General features: G+C 41.9%; 1 protein-coding gene across 1 annotated transcript; it reads right to left on the bottom strand.

Moving 5' to 3' along the window:
* Window positions 1-1,829: 1,829 nt before the first annotated feature.
* Window positions 1,830-7,929, bottom strand: tagapb (T cell activation RhoGTPase activating protein b). The gene is made up of 10 exons (XM_071528761.1): window positions 7,813-7,929; window positions 7,000-7,084; window positions 6,821-6,874; window positions 6,341-6,410; window positions 5,825-5,973; window positions 5,204-5,365; window positions 4,785-4,894; window positions 4,219-4,405; window positions 3,907-3,997; window positions 1,830-3,775 (listed from the first exon to the last, which is right to left on the bottom strand). The coding sequence occupies exons 2-10, from the start codon at window positions 7,024-7,026 to the stop codon at window positions 2,616-2,618; spliced, it is 2,010 nt and encodes a 669-aa protein (XP_071384862.1). The 5' UTR covers window positions 7,027-7,084; window positions 7,813-7,929; the 3' UTR covers window positions 1,830-2,615.
* Between the last annotated feature and the right edge of the window lie 9,808 nt (window positions 7,930-17,737).

The raw sequence follows: 17,737 nt of genomic DNA, 5'->3' as shown, positions 1-17,737 counted from the left end.
TCAGCCAGTGCCCTTTAAAACTGAATGAGCTGTACCTTTCCTTTCAGCAGTCACAATGAACATGGCTGATAAAGGCTGTGCAGCTGAAAACATGTTTGTTGTGACTGCTGAATATAAAGAGTATTCAAGAGTGCTCATTTGTCTGCTTGTGTTTCTAGTTAAACTGACTGGTGCACGGAATTCAATTGATGTATCTGTATTCTTTGCTTAAAGCTCCGATCCAGAATTTATTTGAACATAAAAGTTTGAAGGTACAAAAGAACTTGGCTCTTGAAAAACAAGGTTTCAGCAACATTCATCATAACTCAAAATATAGGTCTGGTTTACCTCAGTGTTCATTATCAGCATTAACAAACCTTTTAGAGCCTCCAAATACATAGAAAGTTCATGTTTAGCTGTTATATTCTCGCAGTCTTTCCATCAAGAACTCATTAAATTTGAGATTTGGAAAATGTCTTCCAGAACAGTTGTGGGGTGAAGATACATTACATATAGATTTTTTTTACAGATGGATTACAGATGTGGGACTCAAATAACTTCAAATCCATCTGAAAATATTTAGTGTGTCCTACACAGTATGTTTCTTTGAAGAGATTTTACATGTGTAGATAGGATAAGGTCTTATTTGAGGACATGCATTGTAAATAAAAATCAGTCAATCAATAGAAAAACTGACATTAGCAGGAGTTTGATTAATGTTTCTGTGCTTTCCAGTAAAATAGATCTGTGTTCTGAGCTTATTTTCCATCTGCAAGTCAAATTATGCAAGAACATATGTGACTTCACACAAAATTTGTATGGTCAAATATATCAATAAAAATATGGTTTTTTTTAATAATCTGTCCTATTATGATGTTTGATTATACAATATATCTATGAAGTGGTTATTGCAATCTAGGTAAATAGTCTCTTATATGTTCTATGAAGTGGAAACAGAAATCTGATGTTACTTCCTGATAATGACCGCAATCATGCCGTGAGGTCTCAGCCTCTTTGTGTCAATCTTCACAATACAGTGTTTAAGTGTGCATTTGTAAGGTTTAATGAGGATTAGAGGCATATTCCACTTGCTAAATAAATGATCATTATAGACAATCACTATCATAGATTATCAGTGTTTTACTATTGGTTGCTTTATTTTAATTAAAGTGTTGTGTTCTCAAAATTGTTGCTGAATTGTCAAGTGATTGTTGATCTTTTAGCACTGTAGAATGCAAATTGTAATCGGATCGTCCACAATTCTGGTTTCAGTCTTAGGATGAACTAAATGAATTGGGATCAGAGTAAGGAGGGAAATAATATGTCGAAACAGGAAGGAAGACGAGGTGGCACTGGCTCATGAAGCAGTCAGAGACAGCAAGCAATTCAGAGAAAAACCAAATCCGTCCATGTGACCAAGTCTGGTTTCCTTCTGTTTTAGCATATGCGCCAGAACACAGTGTTCTCTCAATGAAGCCTATTAGGTTCTGTTATGCAACAGCTCTAGCAAGGAGAAGTTGAGCCAAACTACTGTAACTCTCACCCATCTACTCATTAATTCACTCACTAATGGTCTGACCCACAGGCGAGGCAGAGCCACTGACAACATCCATTTATATAAAAAAAAAAAGCTGTCTAAATGGTTCAGTAGTAACAGAGAAAGGAAGCATTGTTTTTTCTGTTGCAGTGTTGTTCATCCATTTTCTCAAATGATTGCCTAGCGTTGTTTTGATTAACCATCTGGAGGAATTGGAGGATTGTGAAACATCCTTTGAGAAACATTACTCAACTTCATCTTTATTTGACTTTATTCAACATAAAAAACAAATAAAACAAAGCATAGTTCATCAGAAAGGTGCTTTAATGTAGTGGAAGTAAAGATGATGCAAGGTTAAGACAAAAAATTTTACAAAAAGCTAAAACAAATGTGTGCTAAGTTATAAATCTACTATACTGTACATATTAATTCCAACAAAGAATGAACAATAAAACTCAGCATATTTTTGTCCCCGACAAATCGTGTTTACATAGCTTAGGGAACTAAATACCTTTTTAAATTTTGTACTCTAAATAGTACTACTGAGAAAGTCCAACCAATAATGGTTGCACATAGCTGGAATACATTCAAAGTGAAAGAGTGAAACATTAGCAGATTGGATTTAAGTTAAATAAACATTTCTCATTGGTTAAGCTAAACCTCAGTAGGCGGAGCCAAAGGACCACAGTTTTTCTGGCTGTACTAGACTGAAGCACAGTGAAAAAGGCAAGAGGTAAGAGAAGAGGTAGCTAATATTATGAAGTCCAGCGCTCTGCTACTAACTGAAAATATGCAATCTAGCCATGCTAAGTTATTTTGGTTTGCTAGTTAGTTTAGCTGACCTTCCAAGTTCAAACTAGCCATACTAGCCTATAGCTACCGAGGTAAGCTAGTTACCTAGCTGCTGACCTCATCATGAATGCTATTGTCATGAATGTTATTGTCATGAATGAATGAAAAATTAAGCTGTTGCCATTTATATTTTTTATAGTTGCTTCTTTGCCATTCAAGTTTGCCAGTTTCTACCTCCAGAGCAGCTCTTAAACATTTGTATAACTAAAACTCCAATCTGCGAAACATTCCAAAGTTCCAAAGTCAATCAAACGTAAGACTCCTTGGCATAAGAATAGTCCTCAAACACCGGCTGGCTGCATCTCCGTGACACAACCTCATGATGGCCTCTGGACACAGACTCAGACATCGCTCTCTGGCGGAAAGGGAGACGCCGCTCAACAACGCCAGCTTCATCCCCTGCCACTTGAGCAAAACAGTCTGCGTATTGATTGACAGGGCAGGTAGGCGGGAAGTCATAATTCACAGAGGCCGGGCGGGACCTCCTTCCCAGTTCTATGGCGTCTTGTACTGTCATTGAGCGATAATGCGAAGGCAGACCTGCGCTCTGGACCGCCCGCTGGTACGACGGAGGCCTGCAGGGCAGCCTGCTGTCCACCTGCTGAAACACCTCGATGGCCGACAGGGGGCGCGGCTTGTGCGGAGACTCAGCTGGCAGCTCCGCCTCACTCAGGGAGTCCTCCTGGAGCGTTTCACAAGGGAAGGGGTTTTCTTTCTGGGGGTCCCCTTTCTTCAGGCTGCCCCTGGTGAAGGAGAAGGAACCCAGGCTCTTGGTCCTCACTGGGCCCTTACAGTCTACCCTCATGGACTGCGACCGTCTCTTCCCATCTGAGTCCGTTCTGGCGACATCCTGCCGGGGCTTTGCGCCCGACGAGGCCTGGTGGATGGAGTGCGCCCTACGGGGGCAGGTCGGCGACACCAGCGGGGAACTGGTGAAAACGGAGCCCTCTGATTGGTTGGAGGCAGCGCTCTCCAGGGAGCAGGAGGAGGAGCATGAGCGATTACCAGCCGGCTCCATGTTCAAGCTCCTGTCGAGTTTTGGGAAAGACCCGGCTTCGCCCCGCCCTCCGAGCAGGAAGGAATCGTCGGAGATCTGCTTTTTGAGAGGCTGCTCGTCGAAGCCCCTCCTCTCCAGGGAGCAGTCGTCGTGACTCCTGGCCAGGCTGCGCAGGTTCCTCATCTCCGCCGAGGGGAAGATGATGGGCTCGGAGCAGCGACGGTCAAACACGGGCTTCGGAACGGTGTGGAAGGCGGGATCAGAGGGCCACGAGGGGACGGCTGTGGAGGCGTAGAGGATAGAGGGAGACGACCCTCCCTGGGTGGAGGGTCCCTGGTCTCCTGCATCTCCATCTGCATCTGGGTCGGTGCTGTCGTATGCGGAGTCATGGTGCTGGGAGGACAGGGAGTCTGCGGAGAGGGAAACAGAAGGCATGATCAGGGTTTCTGAATTTCATATTAATCATTCTCATTTACTCTAATCGTGTGTGTATCTATTCTCCAGTGAAGGGAGAGTATAACAGAGCAATGTGTCAACGTACCTGAGTTATCTTCATCGGTATCCAGGAGAGTCAGGATATTCTCTCCAAGAATCTCACAATGCTCAATGAGGAACTCAGTTAGCTTTGTCACCTGCAGCAAATGAGAGGAAGAATAGGATAAGTGAAAATGATTCACTATGAAAAATATCAATATTCCAGTTGTTTGTTAAACAAGCCATTGCTGTTCCATATTAGCGTGTGTGCAGCTGTAACCTCTTTCTTACGAAACCTTTTGAGGTTTTTCGCACAGTGAAACCACAGAGCTTCAAAGAGCCATAGTGAGAAAATGTATTCATAACTAAATTTTCTGACCTTGTCCATCTTATCGCGCTGCTCAGCCAAGGGGGTGTTGCCCAGCTGCAGCAGCGTGGGCGCGATGCACACCGCCAGGTTGTGGGCGTCCATCTTGTTGGTGTCGGCGCTCTCAAGGATATGGTGGAGCACGCTCAGTAGGTGCTGCAGGAGGAGTCTGTTGGGCCCCGGGAGCGAGTCTACCACCCTGGCCGAAGGGGGAAGCAAGGGGAAAGAACAAAAAAGAAGAGGAAGAAGACATAGATCAGTTTGGCGCTCTTTTTTTTTTTTAAAGCTTCTCTTTTTTGGACAGGAAACAGGCAAATAAAGAGAAGTGTTTTATGTGGAGCACACAGATGTAGGGCAGCGGGAATACTTCTTCTTTTCACCCTCTTGCAAAACTCCATTCAAAATCCCCATGCGTGTTTCACCACATAAACAGTGATGGGAACACAGATGGATTTCCTTTTCTGAATGGCTATTTGAATAACAACAGCTTTACCTCGGGGCAATTAAGTACCGACTGAGGGTCGCAGTTGCTGGTAAATGTCACTGTCTGGACTCATTAGCAGCAATCGTTCGCTTACCTCTTGATTTCCGAAGCTCTCTGCTGGGCGTCTTCACTGTCCAGAGCCTTCATCCACTTGTCATAAAGTTCAGACACCAGCAGGCTGCCAGGAAGTTCCTTCAGGAAACTCTGCAATTAACAGGAGAGGGACATTGGTGACATACAGTATTGACATAAATACACGTGATCTGATGTGACACTCCCATGTGCTATCAAACTAAGGGGAAAGCCCTCATAGATACTTGGCTTGGATGTTAGAGGGTGTGGGTAAGAGCGAGTATGCCAAGTGGGCACCTCCCATTACAGCTATTGAATTACATATTACAGTACATGTAATATTGTGAAACCATTGTTATTAGTAGTAGTAACAGTAGTAGTGGTAGTAGTCTTAATAGTGGCAGTATAGTCATCAACAGATAGAATAGAAAGGGTATGTACTTTGAGCAGCCCCACTAGCAGAACCACAGGCTGGCCCTCCATGTCCACCTCCAGGCCGCTGTTGAGCTGCTCTCTGATGGTCTCCCTCATCTTGTTGTTGCACTGCTTCCGAAACACTCCCTCTGTGGACGGCCCTTTCTTCCACAGCAGCACCAGCATCTCCTGGAGAGAGGACAGAGCAACAGGCGGGGGAGAGATCAGACTATAGCAAAAAAAAGGGATGTGCAAGTGTGTGTTTATGTCAGAGCATCACATATCTTACAAATGAAAATTATGTGTGGCATACACGTTTGAGACTGAAACAACCAGCCAATGCTCACATGGATTATTCTCGCCCTCATCAACAAATTCTGAGAACTGGTGTTGGTGTCACAGGTCAGCTCAGCGGGTGCTACCTATGTGTTATTCTGATCCTCAGGAGGTTCAGAGGTTGCTCATTCATCAGTGCTTATCCTACCACAAGTGACTGAACTTCTTTGACCACGTAAGTTGACCAAGAATAGAGTTTCACACACCCTCATCTGGGAGTCACTGAGCAGCTCCCAGATGAGAGCAGTTTGGGTTTCAGTGCCTTGCTGCACGAGCACTTCGACAGTCAGTAATGGTTGCAAGACAACGTACTGTGAGTGGCTTGGGAAGTGAGCCGTCGTCTGGGCATATCTTGCCGAGCGGCTGTCCGAACAGCTGCGTCTTGGTCTTGGCGTCTGATCGGCCCAACAGGGAGCCTCTCCTCAGCCTCCTCACTGCACTGCCCCACCTGCTGTTGTTTTCTGATGGGAGAAAACATGTTCCATCAATCACCTGATCGTGCGTTTTATATTCTAGTTACATTTTAGGCATTTAGCTGATGCCCTTATCGACTTATATCAGTGGAATAAGCTTAAATAGAGTCAAAGCCACAGTGTCAAATGGGAGTGCTGCAATTTAATTTAAGACAGAGAGAGATGTTGAAATTGATGCTTTTGTCTTAGCACTTGGTTAACTCATCAGTAGTGAGATTTCCTTTTTCTCTTCTTGCGGTTGCCCTTAGCCTACTTGCTCTTATCTCTATCTGCAGTGTTGGTACACTAAATGAGGCCCACCCTTCCATCAACACTTGCCGTTGAGTGATGTCTGCGGAGGCTTTTTCAAACTCACCAATAGGCTGCGTCAACCTGTCCTCTTGGTTATATAACGGCTTCGACGGGGCGGAGACCTTCGCGTCGCCCTGGCAACAAAATAAAAGAAAAGGGGAAGTGGTGATGAGCATGCGAGAGGAACGTGTTGGCAGAGGAAGGGAGGGAGGAGGTGTGTTTTCTCAAACCACACACCCTCGCCTTTCATGCCTGTCTCCATGTGAGTGACTTAGAGTGAAACAATCATACAAATGAACAGAGGCAAATAATGAGTGTGGCTGAATCAAAGCCTCCATAATAATAGCATCTCATTTATCAACAAAACAACTCAGGCCCTCTCCTCCAAACAGCTCTTTTACCTCTACTGCACTGTTTACAGCTTTATGCATTTCTGATCAGCGGCCTGAAACTGCACATAACTCCCCCACCAGCTGTAACACGTTTCACTCGAACCTCTTTAATCTCAACGAGAAAAAAGCCAGTGGAATGGGATTTTACTCACCTCGAGCGGAAACTCTATGAAAGGTTCCATGCCGCCTCCTGTTAGAGTTTTAGTCTAAAAAAAAAAAAAACAGAAAAAGAGAGAGAGGAGAGAGAGACACAGAGGAGGGGATTATTTACTGATGGTTATATGCTAAACATGTGGGTTTTGTATGGGGAAGCAGACAGCGAGAGACTTACTGTGATACTGCCACTCAACACCTTCATGAGGACGCTTGGAGGAGGAGAAGCACAACCAGCCCTGTCTTTTGCTTCTTTAATATTCCTGTGATCAGAATGAAAGACAGTCCGTTTACAATTTTATCTTTGAGTTGTATCTGTTTTCTTTCAGTGGTTTGTATTTTTAGTTTCTGTAGCCCTATGTAGGATTTTGCATGGCCTGATAGCATGTTACTATGTTACTAGTAGGTTCTTCTTTATGTCGCCCAAACAGCGGCTCAATACAAAACTTATTACATCAATGAATGAATGAGTAACAATGACTAAATTAATAGAATTCTAGGACATTTAAAGATGTTATAAAATAATAATAATACTACCACTGCTACTACTACTTCTACTACTACTACTACTACTATTACTACTACTACTAATAATAAAAATAATAATAATAATAATAAATAATAGTATGTTTAATTTGTAAGTGCCTTTCAAAACACCCAAGGACACCATACATGATAAAAAAAAAATAATAATAAAATAAACATAGATTATTTTCCTGTGTGACTGATGTGATAGATTACAATTTACAGTTTCACATTTGGCAGACGCTTTTATCCAAAGCGACTTACACATGAGATTTTCATACAACACAAGCAAGATGCATTACTTTGTCCGTTGGCAGCATTGATCTAAATTGCTTTACTGTCTCATCTCATCTACTGTAACAAGTCTGTCATCGATTATTAGGATTATAAGGCTATTCATGTAGATTGGTTGATATTAATCTGTAGATGATTTATTTGTTAATCTCAGGATGCCAGTGTTTCTTACCTGTGCAGAGTATCCAGCCAGCGTTCTTTCACCTCAGGCGAGCTGGTGGCAAAATAACAGCATGGTATGAGTTACTAATCCACAGAGAGAGGCAGACGGGCCGGCAGAGACAGTGGGAGGACTGAGGCGCACAGAGCACCCTCGGGCTCTTTTAACAACTCTGGTGGAAAGTGTAAGCCAGTCATGGGAACAGGAAGCAGCGTCACGGCGGCCCCCGACCAAACACCTTCCACTTCCTCCTGGACTGAGACTGCTCTGCTGTGGCTTGGTGTCCGCCGGTGGAAACGCAGTTGTGACGGAGGCGTGCTTGTCTACGTCTACATCCGCTCTTCACCTTTTCATAACATGTAGCGTGACCCCGTTTTTTATCCAAAGCACCTTGCAGTACCGCGACTGTGTGCACATGAGGCACGGGTGGCTCGAGTCTGCTCGTACAGATCGGACAACAAATTGTTTCTGGTAGACTTTATGATGCATCCACACCACAAAAAACCCCAACACATGAACTTGAGCCACTTGTGAAAGAACGAATACCCCGAAAAGAATGACATCTCATTCTCAGTCAAAACAACTCAAAGCCCATTGTGGCATTCATCAACTTCTTCAAAAACAGTCTCACTGTTTGATTTGACTTATTTGGCGAGAAACGTGGGAGTCCGTGACTAAATCTGACAGCCACAAACAAACTGTTTCTTAACCAGCGCCAGTTACTGTCTCGGATCAAACATGGTCGATATTCTGTTAGCTGCAGAGAAAAAGCACTTTGATTCCATTGAGTCGATTTCACTGTCTAGATAGGGAATATGATATGAGGTTGTCTTTCTTCCACACTTCATCATTATTGTAAAGGCCAGTGTTTCTAGATAAAGTCCACTACTGTTATTCCCCTGACACAAAGAGAGGACATGTGATCGATTCGGCAAGTTCCTATTTCACAAGCTGCTGTCTTGTGATGCTGCGGAGAGGCTACTCTCTCCCCGCCACTTCCCTGTTTTGACCGAGGCCAAAGACCGAAACCGAAGCTGGCTCGCTGTGTGTCTGAATATTCCATGAACACAACTGGCTTCATTGAACCAGTGTGAGAAAGAGAGAGAGACAGAGAGAGAGGGAGAGAGAGAGAGAGAGATCACGAGATAAGTGGTAGAACGAGTCTGTATGCACGTGTGTGTGTGTGTGTGTGTGTGTGTGTGTGTGTGTTTGTTTGTTTGTGTGTGTGTGCTTGTTTTGCTATCCTTGTGAGAACCAGTTTGAGTTTTAGACCTTCAAATGAGGACATTTTTGCAAAGTGAGGACATTTTTCCAGTCTTCACTTCTTCACGGAGCCAGTTTAGATCTAGGATTTGGGTTTAGGATGAAGATTAGAATTGGGATAGTTAGAATTAGGATTAGAGGTTAGGGTTAAGGTTTAGGGGATGAATGCAGTTCAATGGAAGCTCACCGGAACGACACCATGCAGAAAGTGAGAGCCCAGGCCAAGACGAGGGTCACCCTGAGGTCAATGTCCCCCGCTCCGTCTTCCTCCTCCGGCTCATCATCGAAACCATAAAGCCACACGTCTTCCAGGCTCACCCTGTGCTTCAGGCGGTAGCTGGCGGTCGACCTGCTCAGACACAAAGAAACAGCTAAACGAGTGACATTTTTTGGCCGATTTGATCAAAATACAAAACATCACAACGGGCAAATTCCTGTCCTCAGACCAGAAAAGAGTTTGAGTTACGGACACCAAGGCGATACTCATCTGAACGGTCCTGTATTATCCCTGCTTCATAAAAAAAAAAATCAATCTTGAAATGGATGCATTAGTTCCTAAGTATTTACTTGCATTGAATTCTGTCTCAGTGATCGATCATTTTGAAACAATCGTGTGCATATTTAAAGGAATCACGCGCACATCTAAAATCCGACACGTCCCCGCTTAAATTTGAGAGGAGAATTTTGTTTTTGTAGCTTAAAACTTTCTGGTTTCCAGGGAGAATCCTCCTCTGCAGTGACAAACTATATTGTGTAGCGTGACTACTGAACGCCAAGGGCAATGTGAAAACACACTGAGTCTGAGGCACAGTGGAGTAGGGTGCTTGAGTGTCTATAATGGCTAGAATAATCATAAGAAAACAAGGGTCAAGTCTGGAGTCAGGTCAGGTTTCTGAATAAGCTTGACTGAGTGTTTGCTGTAATAGCGGTTGTACAATGGGTTGTAGGTGAACAGGTACGGCGTGTTTGAATGGCGCAGGCACAACGGAAACGTAAATTCAAGGTCACCGGACTCAATGCTGAAATAATGTTGTTTGTGTCCCGAATGGCCAATAACAGCTTCTACAAACTGAAGGAGAGAGAGAGGGGGGGGGGGGTTAGACTTGAGGTCCGTCCTCTTGCACGCCTCCGTACCACATCCTCAGTTTTCTACAGCATTTGATCATGACCCCTCCGACCCTTTTTACGTGTTTGCAGCAGAGGTGCGCTGGCGGGGGGGGGGGGGGAAGAGGGAAGAGTCAGAGAGGGCTGGCAAGAGGGAAAAGAGAGAACAAGTGGGATTGATTCATATTCCTAGGAGGCAGTGGTAGAGAGAGAGAGAGAAGCGAAGCGCGACCGGCTAGAGGTAAGATATGAGAAGTAAATAAGGAGTTACAATTCAGATACAATAGGTTGATTTGAGCAGAATACCAACTCAAACCTACTGTGTATTGGTGTTCTTGGACCCATCTAGAGCACAATGACAAGACTCTGAACTGCATGTTTCTCCTCAACAAACTAAAATATCGTAACACAATGAATGGATATATAATGAATACTCATATATAGACTGAAAAACCTATTTACTGTATCATACAATAGTCCCAGCGGTGTGTGTCTACCGGAAAAGTGGGCAGTTGTTTGTGGTAAAGAGATGAGTGTGACTGGACTCCCACTCAAGCTATAAAACTTCCACCAACTTTGACAAACAGATCATCTGCCTGAGCTCTGTTACAGGCTGTCACAATAGTTTACAATAATATCATGTAAACTTTCTGTTTAATTGTGTTGGGTAAGAGCCTGGTAAGCAAGCTTATTCTCATCATACTGAAAGGGATGATTATGCAGACGGAAACTTTCTATTCCATCCACTGCCAAAACACATTCTTCTTAATAAGTAATTAAAAATTTTTCTTCAGTCTTAAAAATATGTTTTCTCATAACAGGTGACATCATTTCACATGTTTCCTAAGAAACGCATCTGGTTTCATAAATTCTCTTGAATCCACTGAAGTGATGTTGAAATATTTAAAAACAGTCGGCTTGTGATTGAATATGACATCACATGACTCCCTTTACATCCCTACACAGGGGTCAGTTCCCTGGTCATCATGTAAAACTATGTGCAGAGGGATTCGACTAAATCAAAATCAAAGTCAAAAACAAACACGGCGAGGGCAGTTATCATGCCGATGTAGCGTTTAGTTCGCTTTCTTCCCCTGAAATATGAGTGTCCGTTTGTGCCGTTGGAATGAAGCCTCGTAGTGTAAAAGCGGAAGTGAAACCTACACGCGTGTATTTTTGGACTGCATGCACGGACTGTTGGGGAATCTCCAAGCGCACTGCCTTTCTGTTTGTGTTCAGTCACTACATCAAATAAACTGAAGAAAGCATGGTGATTCCCTCTCAGCAGAGCCACACCTAGAAAATCATCAAAGTACACATCGGCCAAAATGTTCATCATAAGTAGAGTGTATTAACTACAGAAAAGTCGTGTAGGCTGGGCTGCACCCACAAGGTTTAGTTTAATGTAAGATTAGTGCTAATCAGAGTTTAGTAAAACTAGGTTTAAAATAAGTAAACCTAGATTTAAACTTAAACAGAGCTATGTTGGACAATTTAAGTTTAACCCTAGTTTTCTGATTTAAACCTAACTTTAAATGAGATGAAGGATGGTTGTACTGTATCACACTGCATATCAGTAAGTGGCAAATGAATGAAAACGAACAAAGCGAAAATCAAACATCTCCACCTCTTACTTAAGCTTAGCGAAGACGATGACGTCGCCGAAGAGGAAGAGGTGTCTCTCCCTGGTCTTGGTGCCCTCGGTGACCTGGACACACTCGTCCAGCAGCAGCTCTCCGTTCTCACTGCTGAGGCCCAGGACAAAGGGACTCTGCTCCACCGTGACCCAGCAGGAGGCCTCCTCCCTGGGGAGACAGGACGCACAGAGGAGGGGCGACACAGATGAGTCGGAAAAGTCTGACACCTTAGATCAGCTAGTGTGTGTGGGGAAAGCAACACATATTATGGTATTACTGATGCTTATGATTCCAGACATTTTGGACACATTGTACATTAGAGACCTAAGATGTTCATGCTAACTGCCTGTCTACAGGCTTAGAAGCACATAGACATGTGGGTGAAAAGTGTTGCATGAAACAAATGGCATATGAAGTCTGAAAAACAGCCTCATAATACACTTTCTCACACTACCAGTTTTCACGTAAATATCACATTTTATGAGAGGACTTTTATTTTGAAATTTCCACTCCATAAATTGGCGCCCCGTTCTCCTGATATGTCATGCAATGTGTCAGTTTTGCATGAACACCATATGAAAGCTGACATAAGGCCAGAATTAATATTCATGAAAGTGCCATCTAGCTGTCATGAAGCGGTCATGCCTGCATTATAAATGCGTAGTGAACCAGAGTCCATGTGATGTGTTGCCAAATCCAAGAGGATTCATATTTATCACCACATGATCCCCCCTATACCTATAGCTAACATCAGAAACACTGTGATACAACACAACAGGCCGTTTCTTCCATTGTGTCTTGGTGGTTGCATCTGTCCTTAAAAAATAAAAATAAAAACATTCATCGTCATGGGCCGGGACAAACTTATTGATTGGCTGGTTCATCATTGTGATCCTCCATCAAATATCAATGTGAGAGTGGAATAATGGTTTAATTTGGAGGAAATGTCAGATCTGTCTGCGAAGGCTTCAGCTATCCCACCAGATCAATATTATGTATGTCAATAAACTTTGATTTGATTATAGGAGGCGCAGGAGAATGTGGTGCTAATATATTGGGTGCCTTAATGTATTAAGTGACTGACTTAAGCTTGGTAATTAATTAATTATGCAGAGGTGGAAAAAGGTGGAATTGTATAGGTGGAAAACTCAATCCTAAAACATACTGTGGCTTCAATGTAATATTAGTGCTAATCAGAGTTTAAAAAACCAGACTGTCACCTCAATAAGAAAAACAAGCAGCGACTTCATCTGTGCTCACTTTTATTATTGAAGGGATCAACTTTCATCTCACATGGCATTTCACAATATTAACTAAATAATGATGCGGCATCATATAATGTCAGACATAATGTCAATATATAAAAACTGGTCATACTGCTGCTGCCCAATGGAAATCTCTAATCAAAATGTTCAACATCATTCATCATTCAGCATCAAATCACCTTCAAGTAAAGTAGTAGGCGCGAAGTAAGTTTGTTAGTTAAGTTGTTGTTTGTACATGACTCTGTCTGTGTTATAGATGAAATATGAAACCAGTTTTGGTCATAGCTCTTCCCACTGACTGCAGGTTTTTGGGCTGAAATTCAAATTGTAACAACAGAGGTACTTTCCCTGCAGGTTGCCCTTCTGGTCTACTGCAGATGACACATAAGATACTGGTAAATAAAACGGGGGGAAAAGTCCAGCAATGTAAAGCCACCAAAATACAAAATAAAAATAATATTTTGAAAAACACTATTAACTTGTGTTTTATTTAAAGTTACTTACAGTACGTTAGTCTGACACTACTTGCTATGATGTATAGGCTACTATGAATTTATATTGTCTTAAAAAGGTGTGTAAAGTTTATTTCACGAATAAACAGGTGGGTAAACTAAGTTTGTTTGGTTTACCCTCCACTACATCCTTCATACTACACAAATAGAATATAGTTATAGTTATACTGACATCGTTATAACTTCTAACTACATATATAGTGACCACAATCTAAATAGGTTAAAGTAAATCTCTACGTCAATGACAGTCCCACTACAGTGAAACTAACACCTTCAAGTTTCCCCCCTCAGGAAAATTGTGCGCTGTGTGTGTGTGTGTGTTGGCTTCAGCGCTGAATGGGTGGAAGTGCGAAGGTGGGATGTGTCTGTGACATTTCTGTCATGGCTTTGATGGACTCGCCCACTGGCTCATCTGGTGGTCTAGGTGACAGAATTGTGATGTGATAGACGGCATTAAAGGTTAGGGAGTTCAAGCCAACGGCCTGATGATGAACTTTAGAAATAATGACTTTTACCTACAAAAATACCTACATCTTTTTTTTTTATTTATAATGTACAGTGTGTATACTGTGCATGTCTGTGAGTGATATACGTAATCTTCTGTCTATTGTATGTCTTGCAGTCTATTATCTATTCTCCTACAGTATAGTCTGTTACATATTATATACAGTCTATTGTCCTTGCATCATGTTGAGAAGTATGTGCTGGCAGCTGTCAGGTGTGCGTCTGCACAAATGTCAAATGTCAAATGTCAACAAGACACCTTCCTGTACATTTTCTGTAACATCCAATTAAAGTAATTCTGATTCTGTTTCTGAAAAGGTCATGGCCAACTTCCTGATGGTACAGAAGACTGAACATCATAACAAAACAAAACAAAAAAACTCTTTCAAGCTTTGTTTGATTTACAAGAGATTTGAAATTGTTTAGAAAAATCAATATTATGAGAGCAGTTTGGTCCTCAGCGTCGGGCTGTTGTTGTATGAGTGTGGGGGAGTTTGGGCAATGTGCTCACAGCTGTGTTGAAACTCCCATACTGTAAATTCCCCAGCGTGACATCTGTGTTTGCGGCGTGAACAGAGTGGGTCTGTGGCCCACACCCACCACTGGTGATGTGAAGGTGAACTGACCTGACACTGTTCAGCATGTAGTGAGATCAGAGGGAGGAGAAAGTTTATTTGTTCATACATTATATCCAGTGTGTCTGAAAAGATACTTTAATATTTTTTTATATGTACCTGTTGTTGTTCTAAATGCTGCCATCTGTAGGGTGGGGGTTGTAGTGAAAAGGAAATGAAACAGGGTGCTAGCCTAAAGGTTAAAGGTTAAATACTGGTGTTTTTATGTTCTAGGTTGCCCCTCTCCTTCACGTTATTCCTACTGGTGTCTGCACACAGTCAGCATAGTAAGAAGCCATTTGCTGCCATTCATTCTTTTACAGTAAATCAGCTTCCACAGACTTGAAGAGTTAGAATTGCATGAGCTAGATAACCCATTACAGTCAACATGAAGCCTTCATTTGGTTTCTTAAAGTTTCTGTTTGATTATTTCATTGTGCTGAGTTGAGTGTTTTCGTATCAGTGGGCGCATTACATCAGGCTCTGCTTACTGTCAATCATCTGACACCAACAGGAAGAAATCACTCACACTCACTTTCTTTGTTAAAGCTGCAATATGCATTTTTTCCACATTACAATAACAGTAAATAAATAGGATATGATCTACATTATCAGTCTGTGTGTTCATGCACCAACTGAGGAGAGGAGGGCAGGACTAAGATAGACTTGCTGCCTCAAGGTGAGAAGTTGTTGCTTTATAATAGCAGTCTGATCAGAAAATTGTATGTCCAGACTGCCTGGGAAAATATAAGGTTCGGGAAGATAATAAACATAAAAATAACACACAACTACTGATGAGGTGCCCAGACAGTAGAAGATTGTGGAGTGTGTGTAAGTGTATGACTATGCATACAGGTTCTGCAAACTTTCAATGGATGAACAAAAAAGGTTTGAAAAAAAAAAGATCCACACACCTGATTGGAGACCATGGCATCCCCAGTGCCTTCCCAAAAGCCAGTGACGGGGCTGAGCGTCGTCTTTGAGCCAAGCTCCGGAGGTGCTGTAAGAAAACAGAGAGCTTGAACAATATACTCATTTATGCATGCATAATATACAACAACCATAATAAAAAGAAATGTTTTTATTCTAGGAAATGCCTAATCTATGTCAGTGAAACCTAGTTAAAAAGTGTTGATTTCAAGCTAATTTAATGTATACTAATAATTAATTTTTGTGAATTTTGTGTACTGATTTACAGAACTGTCTGATTCAAGCAGGTCTAATAGCAGAATTACAAAATTATTTAAAAATGATCCTTTTAATTCTGCTAGTCCTTGTCTCTACATACACGCTGCCTTAAACAATTTGCAAAGGGTTTAAAAGCGATCATGTGTGCATGTTTTATTTATTTTACTTTTTTATTAACCATTATTGAACGAGGTGAAGTCCCATTGAGATTCCAAATCTCATTGGAGATTCACTGGGAGTCAAATTCATTGGGAGTCAAAATGCAAAGTTGCAGACAGGACAGCTCATACAGCATACAACATCACATATAGTAAAATAACATGAGAAAGAGAGAGAGAGAGGGAAAAATGAGAGACAGAAGGAGGGGGAGCAGGGAGGGGAGGAGCAAGTGAGAGAGAGAGAGAGAGAGGGAACAGCAAAGAGAAGAGAGAGAAAAGGTGAGATAAGTCAAGCTACATTATAACAAGCATCTCTTCCATCTCTTCCTTGCCAAAGAGTTCTACATTTCAAATGAGCAGATGTTTTTCAGTGTAACCGTTACAATGCTTTACCCTATTTATACCATTATTCTCATATACAGGTTTTCACACTCACTTTCACACTCATTTTCACACTCATGCTCATTTCAAATTAGCAGCTGTGAGCTGTTTGACACTGTTGTTTCACCCACTGAACCTTTCCAAATTCAGGAAATAGAACTGTATCAGATCATAATCCTGCCTTCTGTCATTTAGTAATGTACTTCACATATCTGTTTCTGTTTTACTAAAATAATAATCCTGTTTTCCTTTCAAATATTAGCAGAGAGATGGTGTAAGGTTTAAGCCGTTATAATGGCAGCCCACATGGTTTTGAATCAGACTCTCCTTAAAGTGTTGGCCTTGAATCTGTCTAATTTACAGCCTTTAGAAATTATTCATTCAGATTTTGTGGTGTTCACAATGGATTCAATTGATCTACACACACATCCATGTTGTCAAAGTGGTTTTTCTTTCCATTTTTTTTTTTTTTTTAACAAAACAATTATAAATGAAACTGTTTCGATGCAGTAAGTATTCAGCCCCTTCAAATTCCTTTGAATGCCCTTGAAACAGTATAAAGCCACAGAAACAGTACAGCAGTGTCACATTTAGGTCTACTTCTAGCTGCACCAAGACACGTTTTATTGCATTATTGTTTCCTACATTCAAAATCGATATCCTATTTAAGTATTTGTTTTGAATATTGATGTGTAACTACTCGAACCAGAATTTCTCTGGTAAATGGTTGAAGCCATTGCAGTTTCCTTTATGTATGATTAGGATGTCTCATAGCCTATGTGGGCATTTATATGTTGTGCACAGTGCAGTTAGCTATATCTTTAGTCTACTACTTGAAGGGCAGGTTTGTAAAAATGAGCATTATATAGCCTATACAATAATCAAATATTGTTATAGGTTAGCAGTAGTTGGAGCTCTAAGGTCATATAGTCGGCCATTTAGTAATGTTTAGGCTGTTAGGTCTACAGTGAGCTATATGGCTGTACTGAGCACCACCGTGCCTCCAATGCGCTTGTTGTCTTGATATGTTCCGGAACCTTTTCCCTCCAGACCGACTCACGGGAACACCGACCACTTGGTGTTCCGGGACCTCAACATTTACAAATTAAGCACTGCTGAGAAGCCTGGTGGTGGTTTACTGCAGCAGTGACTGGGACACTTCTAAGGATAAAGGGAATAATGACTGGATCCACTACAGACAAATTTCTTAGAAGAACCTGCTTCAGACTGCCAAGAACCGTAGATCAGGGTGATTTATGCTCCAACACACACAGTGAATCCCATTGAAAATCAGGAAGGGTGGGAGAAAAT

This window comes from Centroberyx affinis, unplaced genomic scaffold (assembly GCF_046629955.1).
Source record: "Centroberyx affinis isolate AG114_WGS23_722 - 3 ecotype Tasmania unplaced genomic scaffold, CSIRO-AGI_Caff_v1 ptg001724l_1, whole genome shotgun sequence".
Taxonomy (NCBI): Eukaryota; Metazoa; Chordata; class Actinopteri; order Beryciformes; family Berycidae; genus Centroberyx; species Centroberyx affinis.
The sequence above is the reverse complement of the archived record's forward strand: the minus strand, read 5'-3'. Positions and strand labels throughout refer to the sequence as shown.

Coding starts and splice junctions, on each gene's coding strand:
- tagapb (XM_071528761.1), bottom strand. CDS start 7,026: ATGAAGGTGTTGAGTGGCAGTATCACA. Junction 5,974..6,340: donor CAGGTTGACGCAGCCTATTG/GTGAGTTTGAAA, acceptor TTCTCCCATCAG/AAAACAACAGCAGGTGGGGC. Junction 4,406..4,784: donor AGAGCTTCGGAAATCAAGAG/GTAAGCGAACGA, acceptor CCCTTCGGCCAG/GGTGGTAGACTCGCTCCCGG.